This window comes from Elephas maximus, chromosome 19, assembly GCF_024166365.1.
Source record: "Elephas maximus indicus isolate mEleMax1 chromosome 19, mEleMax1 primary haplotype, whole genome shotgun sequence".
Lineage (NCBI taxonomy): Eukaryota > Metazoa > Chordata > Mammalia > Proboscidea > Elephantidae > Elephas > Elephas maximus.
In genome coordinates, this window is record NC_064837.1 from 48,515,650 (window position 1) to 48,532,671 (window position 17,022).

The window sequence follows — 17,022 nt, forward strand, 5'->3', positions numbered from 1 at the left end:
ACGCCCTGCACCGCCCTTGCCTCTAGAAGACCTTCTGCTGTGGGGTACCACCCGTGCATGCAGCTGTCAATGCATCAGTCTCAATATACAGCTTGTTGTGCACAGCTGCTATCTCCTGGTCCCGTCTTTTTCCTTGATCACCCCAACCCCCCTCAGACCCACTAAAACACCCCTGGGTGTTTCTCATTTGAGATCTTGGTCCCTCTCCTTGGAGTCTGGGAATAGCCCTGCTCTACTAATGTCATATGCTCCCCTCAAGAATCACCCCTTACCCCTTCTCGCATACTGCTATTGGCCCATGAAATGTTCCACACAGACATGAAACTTAGCAAGAGGTACACAGCAATGAGCTGGGGGCAAAGTAGCTATGTCTTCATTATCTCGTGCTGCTGTAACAGAAATACCACAAGGAGATGGTATTAACAAACAAATTTATTCTTTCACAGTCTAGGGGTTAGAAGTCCAAATTCAGGGCACCAGCTCCTGGGGAAGGTTTTCTCTCTCTGTCAGCTCTAGGGGAAGGTCCTTTACATCAGTCTTCCCCTGGTCTAGGACCTTCTCAGTGCAGGGACCCTAGGGCCAAAGGACGCACTCCACTCCCAGCTTTTCTTTCTTGGTGGTATAAGGTCCTTATCTCTCTGCTTGATTCTCTCTCCTTTTATCTCTTGTAAGATAAAAAGTGGTACAGACCACACCCCAGGGAAACTCCCCTTACATGGGATCAGGGTTGTGACCTGACTAGGGTATTGCATCCTACCCGAATCCTCTTCAACATAACCTAATCTTGCCTCATTAACCACAGGCAGAGATTAGGATTTACAACATAAAAAAAAATTACATCAAATCACAAAATGGAGGGCAACCCCTCAATACTGGGAATCATGGCCTAGCCAAGTAAGTTGACACATATTTTGGGGGGACATGATTCAATCCATGACAAGCTGGTTCCAAGAACTCATTACTGTCCTCTATGAGGTTTGTGCTGAAGAAATCAAGGTTAGCCCCTTTCCAAAGTTTCATTGTGCCAGTGGCCCTGAGTATAAGAAACAGGGAAACCCAAGGTCCATGTTGATGGGCCTCCCTTTAAAAGGCAGCTCAGAGCCACTCAGAGGAAGAGGAAATATCCAGGTGCTGTCATACAATCAGAGTTGCTTTGCAGCCAGAGCAATCTAGGTCCAAATCCTGGCTCAGCCACTGGCTGAATGCGTAAGCATGGTCAAGTTATTTAACCTCTGAAAGATTCAACTGCCTCATCTTTTAAAAGCAGTTATAATGTCTGCCCTACAAGAATGCTAGGAGCATTGTGTTCTTGGAGGGACAAGATAACATTTAACACAAGGTGGAAGGAAACTGCTGGTATATAAAACTTCATTTTAAAACTGAGTAGTTAGAGTCAAATACTTATTTTAAAGATCAAAGAGGGGAAGAGCAAAAGCAGGCTCACTGTGATGTTGAGGTCCTTGTTCATAGTAATGTTGTTGTTAGGTGCCATCGAGTTTATTCAGACTCATAGCGACCCTATGCACAACAGAAGAAACACTGCCCAGTCCTGTGCCATACTCACAATTGTTGCTATGCTTGAGCCCATTGTTGCGGCCACTGTGTCAATCCATCTCATTGAGAGTCTTCCTCTTTTTTGCTGACCCTCTACTTTACCAAGCATGATGCCCTTCTCCAGTGGCTGATCCGTCCTGATAACATGACCAAAGTACATGAGACATGGTCTCACCATCCTTGCTTCTAAGGAGCATTCTGGTTGTACTTCTTCCAAGACAGATTTGCTCTTTTAGGGGGCAGCCCATGGTATATTCAATATTCTTCGCCACCACCACAATTCAAAGGCATCAATTCTCCTTCGGTCCTCTTTATCCATTGTCCAGCTTTCACACGCATATAAGGCAGTTGAAAACACCATGGCTTGGGTTAGGTGCACGTTAGTCCTCAAGGTGACATCTTTGCTTTTTAACACTTTAAAGAAGTCTTTCGCAGCAGATTTGCCCAATGCAATGCGTCTTTTGATTTCTTGACTGCTGCTTCTGTGGGTGTTGATTGTGAATCCAAGTAAAATGAAATCCTTGACAACCTCAATCTTTTCTCTGTTCATCATGATGTTGTTTATTGGTCCGGTTGTGAGGATTTTTGTTTTATGTTAAGGTGTAATACATACTGAAGGCTATGGTCTTTGATCTTCATCAGTAAGTGCTTCAAGCCCTCTTCACTTTCAACAAGCAAGGTTGTGTATTACACATAATGCAGGTCATCAATGAATTTTCCTCCAATCCTGATACCCCATTCTTCTTCATGAAGTCCAGCTTCTCAGATTATTTGTTCAGCATACAAATTGAATAGGTATGGTGAAAGGATACAACCCTGACGCACACCTTTCTGACTTTAAACCATGCAGTATCCCATTGTTCTGTTCGAACAGCTGCCTCTTAATCCATGTACAGATTCCTCATGAGCACAGTTAAGTGGTCTGGAATTCCCATTCTCCACAATGTAACACATAATTTGTAATGGTCCACACAGTAGAATGCTTTAGCATAGCCAATAAAACACAGGTTCATAGCAATAGAGGAAGGAAATTCACCAGGCACAGAATCAGGGGATAAAGTTGGACTGAACAGGGGGCTGAGGCTTTCCTGAAGGGCATTGCCCCCAAGGCAGGGACCAACACAGCAGAAATTTCTCAAAATCCACCCCCCCCCACCCCACCACCACGCCTTGTTTCTTAGAAAAAGTCGACCCTACAAAGGGAACTTTCCAGCTGAGATCACGGGAAAAAACCAAGTCAATTTCTTGAAAAACTCATGTTCCTGTCCCCTAAGACAGCCCAGTCAATCAACTTCAGACAAAAAGGCAACTCGATATTATGAAGGGCTCTTCCAAAAAATAATTCTCACCACCAGGCCTACCCTCAGTACTAGAAGCTGAAGCCCCCAAATGTGGCCAGGCAGCCCCTTCACTATGACGACGAAGCTGACTTGGGCCATGCCAGCCTTTATTCCAACATTGGTGGTCATTGTCACTTCTCCATTTCTCTATGTTGTTTTTTTCTCTTATGAAGCCACAAGATGTGACAAGCAATGAGGCTATTATGATCTATTTTTCCAGTCAGCTGATAACCACATTCAAAAATCAGGACCACAAATGGGCGTAAGCTGCATTCCCCCTGAGTTTCCAAATTGAAGTCCATAGGAATCGTAGCAGCCCTTAAAACTACAGAGTGCTTTGCAGGACTTATGTTATCGTAAGAGTTTAGCTCTAATGGTCCCACAGAGGAAAAAAGAAAACGAGACCCATGGCATTTTTCTCCTCAGCTTGGATGGACTCAATATAAAGAAGTTACTAAGAAGGCCCTGTCCCCCAAAGCAAAGAAGCAAAGTTTTCTCATTTTTTGAACTAATGCAAATACTCAAATACAATTTGCCCTGGAGAGCAAGTTATTAAGGGCACCATTTTGTTTGCACTTAACTTTGTTGCATTTAGCTGCTAGAGGAAAAACCCCAAGGCCATGGGTGGACTCTGAAATTGGCCAATCACCTTAGCACCTGCACACCTAACCACCACACACGATACAGATTCTAGGCGAAGTTATATGGTTCTTTACCCTTTTCAGAGTAGTTTCATTTCTGTTACCTCATTTAGAATCCGTGACAGATCTGGGGTATAATGAGTAGGAAAGATCACGTTATCCCCATTTTACAGCAGAAAAAAAAATACTGAGAGTTTAGATGTATTAAATGATATTAAAGCCCCACGGCAAACTGGAGATAAAATCAGGACTAGGAATATTCATTCTTTCAACAAGTATTTATTAATCATTGACTCTCTGCCAAGCAGTGAGCTAGGCTCTGAGAAAGCAACAGTGAACCAAATGGAAAATTTCTTAAGTAAGCATTGTAATCAGGAAAGTAAATGATAAATAAGCAATTTCACCTGTTGAGAGATGCTTTGACAAAAATAAACAGGAGAGTGACAGCTTGTGAGTACTTTAGATTGATGGCCAGGGAGGGGCGCTCAGAGGAGATGATATTTCAACTGAGGGCTGAATTACAAGAAAGGGGGGAGCAATTCAAGGAGGAGGAATAACTGGGATAGGCCTCCTGGAGTGGCCAAGAAAGAGACAGTCCAGTGTGGCTGGGTTGTGGTGAGGAAGGGGAGAGGGGGAAGAGAAGAGATGGTAGGATAGCCCTGTAGCCCAGGTAAGTGAGCATAAAATTTTTGAAAATATTGTATTCATATATTTTTTATTACTCTTAAATCATCATGCCCAGTAGCTCTCTACTCGTTGAATCAATAGGTTTCAATATTTCAGGGGGAAGTGCTAGAAAAAAAATGGAATCATTGTTGATATTTTACTATAAAATTAGGTGGGGAGAGGGACTGTAGCCAGATAATAGTTTTGAGAGTCAGTATTTATAGAGGGAGAGAAGTGAAATTGTTTCTCACTTCCCTGGTCACAAACTAAAAAAACTTCAAGTTAAAATTGGTGTCCTTGGAATACAAAAGCAACTTCAAGTCATGCCCAATCCCCACCCCAAGACACTTCTTCAACTTGACTTCCATCTCTAAGTCTCTCCTGCGTGGCTATCCTGAGCTTCCATTGGTGGTTGGGATCCGGCCACTGAGGCATGGAGCTTATCTGGGGAAAACCAGGAGCTAGGAAGGAAGGATCCCAACTAAGATTCTACTTTTCCTGGTGTCTTATAGCCTTTGGACAGGACTATCCGTACAGAAAGACAGCAAGAGCTAGAAGCCAGATTTTCTGAAGGTATGACAAGCATTTCTCTTTGGGTATCTCCTAGCCTTAACGACTACAGGAATTCAGAATTGGCTCCCAGTGCTGGCTCTACAGGCTGAACCAGGCCCACAAGAGGTGCGGGGGGCACAGCTTGGATGAGGGGCACAGGGTGGTGGCACACAAGAGACAGGGGTGGCACACAGATTGCAGGGAAATCTGCAGAGATGTAGAAAAAAAGGTGAGCAAAGTTAGGGAAGGGGAATGAATGGAGGTCTCAGTGTGAGTATGAGGAAGGACTCCCTGTTCCAGAAACAACAGGCCGTGGACCCAGCTGAAGCCCTTAGCCATTAACCCCTCCTGTGCACCCTTAGGGTTAGACTGAAATAACTGCTGCTGTGGAGTCACCTTGGACTCACGGCAGCCCCATGGGTGTCAAAGTAGAACTGTGCTCCGCAGGATTTCCAATGGCTGGTTTTTCAGAAGTAGGTCACCAGGTCTTTCCTCCAAGGAGCCTCTGGGTGGATTCAAACTTTCAACCTTTTGGTTAGCAACCAGATGTATATTTACACCACCCAGGGTTAGGCTAGGTGATCTCTAAAATGCCTTCTATAATTAAGGTTTTCTAGGTGAGTCAGGTTCTATCCCAAAGGAAAGAAACTAATAGAATTTAAGAAAGGAGAAGCAAATCCAAAAACGTGTTGGACTTGAGTCACATCTCATGTTTGAAGAACAGCCACATTTCTACTCTCATCGGTCCCTGGCTACAGCAAGCAGCCCCAGGGGAAACCTGACAAATGACAGCCTCCTCTAAATGAACGGTCATTCCCTTCACACTGTCAATGACACAGAGGGCACAGTCTAGGTCAGGGCCATGAGTCACTGAGCAGGAGCATACTGAGAGCCTTGTTCTTTGTAGACAAGCACTTTGGTTACCCTGAGGACTCAGGAGGATTGAATAAATGATTCAGCCAGCAATTGCCTAGGTCACACATACTTGCAGCCCTTGGTCTCCAGAAGGTTCCGGTATGTGGCGATCTCACCCTCCAGCCAGGCCCTTCCGTCCAGCAGCGCCCGGTACTCCTGGTTCTGTGGCTCCAGGTCAGCCCAGATCTCAGACAGCTGCTCCTCCACATTGCTGATCAGGCTCCGCGTCTGGGCCAGCTCAGCGCTGTAGCAGGCCTCAGCTTCACCCAGAGAGTTTTGCAGGCAGTCTTTCTACAATGGAAAGTAATGGTCTAAGAGACCCAGGACCTCCAGGAAAACTCCTACTTGCCTCAAGTCTTAGCCAGAGCTGCCACAATATGGAAACTTACTAGGCACAGGGCAAATTCTAGAAACTTATACCCCAGAATGCTATCTCAAATTGCCGGCAAACAAGACTTTTCTCAAAATAGCACTGCCTCCAAAGCTGAACAGATTGCATCTGCTTCATCCCTATGTCTGAGATACCTACAAAAATTAGAACTCAAATAAATCTTTGTGCAATGAACGCCTAAGCTTCAATATTGAAGGGAGGCTTTTTACGGTGTGTTCCTGGGTTTGACCTGACCTTGACAATAAATACAAAAAAGAAATCAATGGGTAGTGGAGGGACCTGGATAGTGAGATTACAAAATAAAAAATAAGGGTGAAGGAGGAGGCATACCAGAGCGTGCTGAGCTTAGCGCTCGACCTCCAGGGCATTCATCATGCATCTCAGCTCCAGGATCTCCGACTGGCAACACTGCAGCTCCTCAGAGCAGGACATGACCTGCAGGCCGATGCCTTCAGACTGAAGCACATGGGGTCAGACAACATGATCAGCTCACTGACCCAGAACAGAAGGTGGGCCTCTCCCTGCTCTGCAGCACCATCCTCACCTGAGCTTGAACCCACTGCTCCACATCCTGGCAGCTGGTCTCCACCATGGCCTCGTACTGGCACCACATCTCCCCTAGTGCCATACCCAGGTCCACGGTGGGCTCACTGTCCACCTCAATCCAGAGCTTGACCCCTGTCTGATGCTTCAGAATGTTCACTTCCTGCAGGGACAGAGGAACCAACAACCAAAGTAAGAAATGAAACAGGTTGTTGACAGAGAAGACAGAACTCTGACCTTTTCCTGACAAACGGTACAAAATGTGGAAGATCTTGTCCAGGGTCACTAATGACAGGGGCCCGTTTGGAGATTCTCCTAAATTCAAAAGCAAATCTTTGGAGAGAAGCACCTCCCACTCTACCTCATTCCACAGACTCATTCTAGACATTCAGACCTAGATCAGCCCTTTATCCTGTTGCCATTTGAGTCCAGGCTCTAATCTAAGAGCAAGGGATGGAGGGGAGAGGCTCCCTTCTCTGCCCAACACGCTCCCCCATGAGCCTCAACCTGCTGGTGGTTGCTCTTGAGGCAAAGCTGCTCCTCCTTCAGGGATTCCGGCTGGACCTCCAGGTCAGCCTTGGCCAGGCTCTGGTCATCCAGGAGGTTGTGCATCCCGTACACATCCACCTCCACCAGCTGGCACAAGGAGAGCTCACTCTCGTGCCCTCCGTCACAAGAGATACAGTCAACAAGAGTGCTACCAAGAGCCCCCTCAGCTGTCCCTGGCTTCTACCTCCTTCACTGCATTGGATCCTCATTAATTCGCTGGGCTCCCTCCCCTGACCTCAGAGATGAATTAGACTCAGCCCCTCCTCTCAAAGAGCTCATGGTCTAGTGAAGCATTCAATACTTATCATTTTATCTTAGTACTTGCGGGCAACTGAGGTTCTGAAAGATTAACTGACTTGCCTAAGATCATGTATCTTAGGTACCCAGTACAGGACTCGTGCCATTACATGAGCTACTAAGTAACTAGGATAAGCAATAGTCGAGTGCCTCACCATTGATTTGCTCCCTTCTTCCTAATTTTGGGCTATTTTTCCATCTCTCACCTTTGTTTAGTGAAAACGCCTGGTACATGAGGGTTCCATGGGTAGATCTGGACACTGACTGGTCTGTAAGTGGCTCCCCTGACTTACATATGAAATTCGATGGCTGTCCTGCTCTTTTTTTTTTTTTTCTTTAACTCATTTCCCCCTCCCCCAGCCATGGTAACCACTAATGTACTTTTGTCTCTATGCATTTGCCATTCTAGATATTTCATGTAAGTGGGACATACAATATCTGTCCTTCTGTGTCTGACTTGCTCAGTTCATCCTTGAAATCACCTTATTTTGCTTTTGGCTAATGAAGACAGGCTGCCTCATCTTCCATCTTATGAAAATCAATGGAGAAAAACAAAACGCACTAGGCTACACCGTGCATGTGTGATTTAATGATTTTTTTACTCTTCCACCTTCTATAAGTTTCAGATTTAGTAAAAAGTTTAATTGGGGAATTTAGGAAGGAGGAAAACAGTAATTCTCTCCTTCAAGTGTTTAGACATTGGAGGAAGGAGCCACTCTGGGCCCTCTTCCAGACTTACTTGATTCTAAGGACATCAGCAGCCAGCTTGGCATTGTCAACTTGTGTGATCAGCCTAGCATTCTCAGCCTTGCTGCACAGGGTCTGAAGAAACCCAAGAAGAGAGTTCACATACTGATAAATCAAACCTGGGGCTCCAGCTGTATGTGTGGTATCCCCATTCACGCCTCAAAAGAACCCGAGAGCTCAAAGCTCTTAGAGCCCTAAGTGGTGTTTTTTACTGTCATGCCCTCTGCCCTCCTCAGACCCAGCATACTTCAGGCCACTTCAACACTCACCTTCTTCTGGAGCTCCTCAATGGTCCAGAAGTAGGGCTGGTAGTTCAGACACACTTCGGTCTCCTGGCATTTACTTGACTCTCAGATCTGGGTCTCCAGCTCTGCATTCTCCAACGCCAGCTGCCTCACTTTCTCCAGGTAGCTGGCCAGGCGGTCATTCAGGAACTTCATGGTCTCCTTCTCATGGTCGTTCAGGGTGCCTTCACCATAGGTCCCACAGCTTCCAATGTTGCCTGGAATATGGCAAGTCCCTGGCAAGGGGCAAGCAGTGTGGCAGCAGTGGGGCAGACAGAGACTGGGTCGGCCCACATGGACTCGGTTGGCATGAGCCAGGGTGGCCAAGAGGCAGTGGGAGGCATCCTTGACCTCTACCCCAGGCTGGCCCCCAACATCAGTGGAGGAGATGGAGATACTGGTTGCTTCAGGAGCCTTGGTGCTACCCAAGGGGTAGAAGGAGCTGATGAAGGTAGAAGTCATGGTGTTAGGCTGAGGCTATGCAGGAGCTTCAGATCAGCTAAGAAGGCCAGGCCACTGAGTCTGGACACCTGCCTCCCTCCTAGCCCTTTTATACACCGTCCCGGACGGGTGTTGGCTCAAGGTTTTGACATCATACTTTGATTATCTACCTATTGTTCTACCATTATCCTGTTACTCAGTTGTTGAGTTTACCACTGAGTTCCTCATCTCATTAAAGGCGTTTTGATGAAACCAAGTTGCCTCTTAACTCTTTGATATCAGAGCTATTATTGGGAGGTCAGAAGTTTATATTACTTTTTTAGCCATCAAATGCTTGGACCTTGACTAGGTGGTCACCTTGATGTACCCACACTGAAAGCATTAATATTTCTGCTGGCCATTTGTGTAGTAGGAGGGACAAACCTTTGTGGCTACAGTGATGCTTACCTGGCTTAAGACTCAATCACCTTCCCTATAAAGGGAAGAAACTGATTCTTGGTACTGCTGGATATTATGGTATTTGGTTATCAAGAAGTTCTGCATTTCAGACCACAACTACCACAGCCTCCATCAAACTGAGTCCAGTACAACTAGATGGTGCCCAGCTACCAACACAGACTTCTCTGACAGGGATCAAAACAGAGGATCCCAGACAGAACAGGAGAAAACTGTAGAAAAAAATTCTAACTCACAAAAAAAGACCAGACTTACTGACCGGGCAGAGACTGGAGAAAGCCCAAGAGTATGGCCCCCAGACACCCTTTTAGCTCAGTAATGAAGTCATGCCTGAGTTTCAACTTTCAGCCAAAGATTGTACAGGCCCATAAAACAAAACAAGACTAAAGGGGCACACCAGCCTAGGGGGCAAGGACTAGAAGGCAGGAGTGGACAGGAAAGCTGGTAATAGGGAGCCCATGATGGAGAAGGGAGAGTGTTGACATGTCATGGGGTTGGTAACCAATGTCACAAAACAATATGTGTACTACTTGCTTAATGAGAAGCTAGTTTTTCTGTAAATTTTCATCTAAAGTACAATAATAAATTAAAAATAAATTTAAAAAATAAGCTCTATATTTCTTCTCTCTTCAGTTGTTTGCATTTCAGACTTACTTTGAGGGGCAACAAAATTTGGACAATTTCTTTCATTCAACACGCATCTCTTAGGCATGTCCTAGATGCCAGGCACTGTGCCACGTGGTTTACATGCAATTGCTTGAGCATGATACAGTTCCTGTCTACAGGAAACAACCATGGGTGGCCATGGATGTTTTAAATAGGGTGTTTGACACAAGGGTAACTCTGAAGATTATGGTTGATCTGAATGACGAAGGGTGAGCTCAAAATGCTAGAAAGAAACAAATGAACAGATACTGTTTTTTGAATCTCGAACAAGAACTTGACCATAAAACACAAAGCACATTTGGCTATCGAAAGCACTGTGAGCCTTCTTCCTGCCTTACTTCCTAAAGTAAGTAAACTGATTCTAAAGTCTGTGATAGAGCACCTACCATATCTGTTAGACTCCCTGAGTGGTGCAGTTAATGTACTTGGCTGCTAACTGGAAGGTCGGAGGTTCAAGTCCATCCAGAGGGGCCTTGGAAGGAAGGCCTGACAATCTACTTCCAAGAAATCAGCCACTGAAAACCCTACGGAGCATAGTTCTACTCCAACAGGCATGGGGTAGCCTTGATTCAGAATCCACTCAACAGCAACTGTAGTGGTACCACATGTGTGAAGGGATTGATCGGTGATCGCGTTTAATCCTCATTACCATCCTACGAAGTGGTATTTTTATCTTCATTTTACAAAAAGTAGCAATAATAACAATAATAATAAGGCATTGAGAATCAGAGATGTGAAGTATTTTTCTAAGCTCAAACCCATACTAAAGTGGCAAAGCTTGTTCTCAAAATCAGGTTCTTTCAGACTCTAGAACTTACTCTCATTTGTCTTCACCAAAACCACACCACGCCCCCACTCCTACCCTTTAACCCCAAGGAGAATAATCTGTCATTTCTGGAACTAAGAAGAATTAAAAAACCTAGAAACTGGGCAAGAAGTTGAAATTAAGAGATTTTTTAAAAAGCCTAACACTCTATATTATTCTCTTTGTGTCTCAGAAAATATTAACGTTGGGATACCAAAACAACAGGGCAGTGTTTCTCCAAGGGCTATGTAGGAAGACACCCAGAGGAAAGCTCAGTCTCCAAAATGGCTCTACATCCCGTACCTCAATAGCTCTTGGTACCAGGGAGCCAAGATAGCTGATTGCCAAGGTCCCAAAAGTTTTCTCTCAACATTTGTGTCAGGAGATAGATTAACTACCAGGACTGAGAGAAACCAAATGTAAGCAAGACTCCCAAAGTGCTTAAGAATAGACCTTTGAGAAAATGAATATTTTCCAGTGCTCTGAGCACTGAAAAAAATATGAACAGACATGTCTATAGGGACCAGACGTGTGTATGTGAAACACAGGCTGTCGGAGCACTTTCAAGAAAAAAATACAAAACTTGAAAATTCTGTTCAGATTGAGTTTCCCCAGAAAGCTAAGGAATGGTGAGCTCTAGCCTAAGGGTGACCCAGAGCTCACCAAGGAATAACACTTTACAGCCACTATCTTTAGGTGACATCACCCTGCCAAGCCATCCCATCACTGAGAGGCCCCTGGGTAAAATCTGCATGTTACGTCTTCAGACACTCCTTTTGTTACTCTTCTTTGCCTCATCACATAGCAACCAGGTTCTCTATAAACCAGAGAACCAGACTTTTCAAGTCATTTTCTTTGATTTGCTAAATAGAATCTCTTTTGACCTTATTCTCTGGCAGAATTCACTCCATTGGCTAAAAAGCGTGATTCTTTCCACTTCACAATACACAATACTTGTCACTTCATAACATCGCTGCCGAAGCTTGGCATGTCCAGTGACATTCCTCTCTGCTAAAGGTTGACCTGTGATCCTGGCTTGTGCTACTACTGTGTGTGCTGTTTTGAATAACCACACTGATTGCTGCATGCCCCTTTGTAAGGTCACTTGTTTCTCTGATTTACATTTTTTCAAAGGAACTGGCAGTGAGTGAGGAGGTTAATATGGGAAAAGGACACCCACCCTCATGCCTAAGGCTGCCTTCCTTCTCAACCCTCTAAAAAGAGTCCCTGTGGCCTCTGGTAATGAGGTATGAGCCAGGCTCAGTGACGAGAAGTGCTGGAGACAGAGCCATGAAAAACGGGTCCCTGCAGCCCTCCTTCATTCACCTATGAGCACAGAGGTCTGCACTGACTCTGACTTTAGAAATACCTATCTCCAGAGGCAGGGAGCCTACTACGGGACAGAGGTGGGGGCTGTGGTCTTGGAATTCTATTTTCAAACATAGTGTTGGAACATATGGGTGCATGTCAACCAGTGACAGAAACGCATGGAGTTGCAGGCTAGCACACTGGAAATCATGCCTAACCCACAGCCTACCTTTTCTATGCAAGGCTCCTACTGCAGGAAGAGGAGGGAGATGCAGGGGAGCCCTGATTTGTAGCACGTGCTGATTTCTGTGGTGTAAATACACCCACAGTGGCCAATTTCAAGCTACCAACATGAGATCCCTGAATGTGGAGTTGGGAAGAAAGGCACAAAATCAGATCCTGCAAGCCAGTAAGAGCTCCAGCACACCACTCAATGCCACTTTCCAGATCTAAGTTCGTGATAATATTTCTTACATATTAAATCGTTTTATAAATCCTACACAGAAGCCAAAGGTAGACCACATTTAACTACACATTCAACAGACCTGCTCTTAGAAGGAATCGCTCCATCTTCCCCCCTCACTGAGATGCTCTGCTTCCTCTCCGAGCCCCAAAGTCCCAGCTGGGTTTGGGTCTAAGGAAACTCAGGCAACCTCTGGAAAGGGCAGAGCCGGTTTGTTTGAGAATGATGTACCCCCTCAAGAGTCATCCTGTACCCCTTCTCAGATACTGACACTGATCTAGGAAATGCTTAATCCAAGTAAGGCATTTAGCAAGGGTTAGACAGAGATGATACAGCACCGAGGAAATGCCTTTTTTGACCAGGAAAACCATATAGGCTTATGATTGGTTTTCTGCTGTGCTGAAGAAGATAGTGTCTGCATCCCTTCCTAAGCCAGCTTTGTCAGCCTTTAGGGCTGGGGTTCTCAGAAAGTTTGGTTCTCTAAGCATCAGTACCACCTGGAAACCATTAGAAATACACATTTTCAGACCCCACTCCACCAAAAACCAAAACCAAACCCATTGCCAACAAGTTGATTCCGACTCGTAGCGACTCTATAGGACTGGGTAGAACTGCCCCATAGGGTTTGCTGACCTTTTGGTTAACATCCATAGCTCTTAACCGCTACACCACCAGGGTTTCCAGACCCCACTCCAGACCTACTGAATAAGAAAGTTCTAGAGGTGGGACCCAGCAGCCTGTTCTTCAACAAGCCCTCCACATGATCCTGATGAATGCTCAAGTCGGAGAACAACTGCTGCAAGGAAAGGGAGCAGCCCTGAGTGTGGTAATTAGAAACATGCTCTCCCCCTCCTCCCGCCCCACCCCCATCCAGTGAACGCCCATTGACAACGGATTCTAACCTTGGCCTCACATTAGAATTCCCTGGGGAGCTTTTAAAAAGTCTGGTACCCAGGCCACACTCAGACCAATGACACCAGAACCCCGGAGGTGGGACCCAGACATCAGTAATTTTAAAAGCTGCCCAGGTGAGTCCAATGTGCAGCTGAGGTTGGGAAGCAGTGACTTGGAAGAGAAGAGGAGAGAATAGGAGAGGTGGCAGAGTGGAAAGCACCGCTCTGGAGTCAGACAGGGGTGCAGATTCTGGCTTTCCTAAGCTTTTTAAGCCATAGAGCTTTTATTTTCTCTTGTGTGAGATGAGGATTATAGAACCTGCCCTGGGAGTTCCTTGGGAGGATGCATATCCCAGAAGGCAGAGCCAGCAGCTGCTAGGGAAATGACAATAATTATAAAGCAGTACAGGGGCCACAAACCTTACCTGCAATTCTGAAATCCAAAATAAAATTCTGACAACCAAAAATTTTCTTGTAACTCATTTGTCTTTATGTAACGTTTACTTATCCATCAATAGACTGCAAAACTAGTAATGCATTTGCTTACCAGGTCTTCCCAGACCTTGTCTTCCCCAGAGGTCTGGAAGAAAAAGCACTGGATGGGAGCCCAGATGGGAACCCAGGTATTTGGGCTCTGCTAGGACTCGGCCTCTCTCACTGCTGTTCATGGATCTTTCATAGAAATGCCGGGATTAGAGAGTTGTATCTTGATGTGTGGGTGAGATGGTGAGGGTATAGCCACAGCCCTGTGGTATGTAGGGACCTATCTAACATGTTGGTCACCTGGAGAAAAGGGGTGTTCACAGAGAGGAAAGAAGCACTTTGAGGTCTCAACTCCTCCTGGGTCCGGAAGCTCAGAAGTCTAGAGGGACCCTGGGAGCACAGGGGCTGGGTATAGTGTCAGCATATAGAGGGAATGGAAGCTAGAAGGAGAGGTTCTCATGCACGATCATTCTCGTGGTAGAACCATGAGATCAGGACAGGTCTGTATGTGTCCCATGAGCAGGTTGTGAGCCAGACTTTCAAGACTCACTGTCCGTAGATCCCCTTGTTAGGCCTCATTTGTGAGTTGAGTCTCATCTGAACCACCCACCCTCCACCCAGCAAAAGGGCATGTACGGTCATTTGTCCTACACTTGGGCAGTGTTAGACCAGTGAGTCCTGGTCATGGTACTCAGTGACAGTCCCCAAGTGCAGGTGACCCAGGCAGGCAGGACTGAATTATTTCATTCTTTCTCTCCACCGAGATAGTTTTCTTTCAGGGCTGACTAGGCAGAATTGAGGCTTTATTCTTTTTTTTTTTTATTTATTAACTTTTATTAAGCTTCAAGTGAACGTTTACAAATCCAATCAGTCTGTCACATATAAGTTTACATACATCTCACTCCCTACTCCCACTTGCTCTCCCCCTCTTGAGTCAGCCCTTTCAGTCTCTCCTTTCGTGACAATTTTGCCGGCTTCTCTCTCTCTCTATCCTCCCATCCCCCCTCCAGACAAGAGTTGCCAACACAATCTCAAGTGTCCACCTGATATAATTAGCTCACTCTTCATCATCGTCTCTCTCCCCCACCGCTGACCAGTCCCTTTCATGTCTGATGAGTTGTCTTCGGGGATGGTTCCTGTCCTGTGCCAACAGAAGGTCTGGGGACCATGGCCGCCGGGATTCCTCTAGTCTCAGTCAGACCATTAAGTTTGGTCTTTTTATGAGAATTTGGGGTCTGTATCCCACTGATCTCCTGCTCCCTCAGGGGTCCTCTGCTGTGCTCCCTGTCAGGGCAGTCATCGATTGTGGCCGGGCACCAACTAGTTCTTGTGGTCTCAGGATGATGTAGGTCTCTGGTTCATGTGGCCCTTTCTGTCTCTTGGGCTCTTAGTTGTCGTGTGGTGAGGCTTTATTCTTATTAAAACCAAAAAACCAAACCCATTGCCATCGAGTCGATTCCGACTCATAGCAATCCGATAAAGGAGGGTCCATATCTCTTCAGGCTGTGCTCCCAGCTCTGCCACTCACTAGCTGTGCACCCAGAATAAGTCAGCTGCCTCTCTGGTCCCTGGTTCTTCATCTGAAAAAGCAAGCTCTGGAACAGCCCATGTGCTCAAACTTTTTTGACTACAACCTAAGTGAGAATTACATTTTGCATTGCAATCCAGGACACAGATGCATAAATGCTGAGACCCAAATTTCATATAAAAATACTTATGTTTTCTATTGTGTTTCTTTCTCACAATCTCTAATGCTGGTCAAAGCCCACTAATAGGAGTGGGAAAAAAAAAAAAACTAAACTCATGGCTGTCGAGTCGATTCTGACTCATTAAAAAAAAGAAAAAACTTTTTTTTAATGACTCATTACGACCCTATAAACGTAAAATTTAAATGTAAAATGACTTTACAGACCATTAATGAGTCATAGCCATCATTTTGAAAACTCTGGACCAGATGCTCCCTGTAACTCAGTGAAATAACCTGACAACAGTATGATCCACACTCAATACGCAACTTCATTTCACTTACTGACCAAGAACCAAGAGAGAGAGTTGTGGTTTCTCAAGTGCTAAAGAAGGAAAGTGACCTCACCCAGAAAACTCCTTGAAAATCAAAACACAGGCCAAGGTCATGTGAAGCTGCAGAGCCACAAAAGCACCCAGCTTGATGAGACCGATGAGCCATTTGCAAGGAGGGCATGAGAAGAATGTCCCACCCTCAGCATAGGTGAGTCTCTCGTGTCCCACCTTCTCACCTGCATGGACAGGAGGGTCCATACCGACCCAGTGTGCAGGATCCACTGCTGCTCTAGGAGCCCGTTATGCACCAGCGATGGGGACAGGTGCAATACACAAGCTTTCCCCCATGAATCCTCATTTCTGCCACCATCAGAACACCCCATTAGTCAGTTATTCAGTCTCATCGGTAGGGCCTACCTCATCAAACACAGGAGTAACTGCCTCTGGACTCCTTTTGTTGCTAAAAGAAATGCTTTATGTTATCTCTTTAAGAATACCTTACTGAGAAGTTAAGCTCTGTTCCCTGAGTGACCATCTGGTGTCTCTCTAGAAGTGGCGTTGCCATTAAGATAAATGGTTCGCTCAGCCATTCCCTTGTCAGAGAGAGCAAGCAGACTTCACTGAGTGTGGAGACTCTAGTTCCAGGGCAGGAGCCTCCAGTGAGATTGAGCAGTGGAATCAAGGGGGGTTAACTTATTAGAATGGAGTCCCTGGATGGCACACATGGTTAATTGCTTGACTACGGGCCAAAAGGTTGGTGGTTCGAGCCCGTTCAAAGGTGCATCAGGAAAAAGGCCTGCCAATCTGCTTCTGAAAGGTCATAGCCTAGAAAACACTGTGGAGCAGTTCTATTCTGCACACATGGGGTCACCATGAGTCAGAATCAACTTGATGGCAACTAACACCAACCACCACCGCTTATTAGACCAGAAGGAAACTTAGCTAATCCTTCCTCATGCATGCTTCCACTGGGGATGAGAGAGGAGCTGTAAGTCCCTCAGGGGCACAG

At 45.7% G+C, this 17,022-nt stretch overlaps 1 protein-coding gene across 1 annotated transcript; it reads right to left on the bottom strand.

The window, feature by feature from the left end:
* Nucleotides 1-4,827: 4,827 nt before the first annotated feature.
* On the bottom strand, nt 4,828-8,941 carry LOC126062081 (keratin, type I cuticular Ha8-like). Its single transcript, XM_049859162.1, is given in 7 exon segments — nt 4,828-4,960; nt 5,739-5,959; nt 6,390-6,515; nt 6,604-6,765; nt 7,110-7,264; nt 8,186-8,270; nt 8,465-8,941. Coding segments are annotated over 7 exon segments (1,359 nt in total).
* Between the last annotated feature and the right edge of the window lie 8,081 nt (nt 8,942-17,022).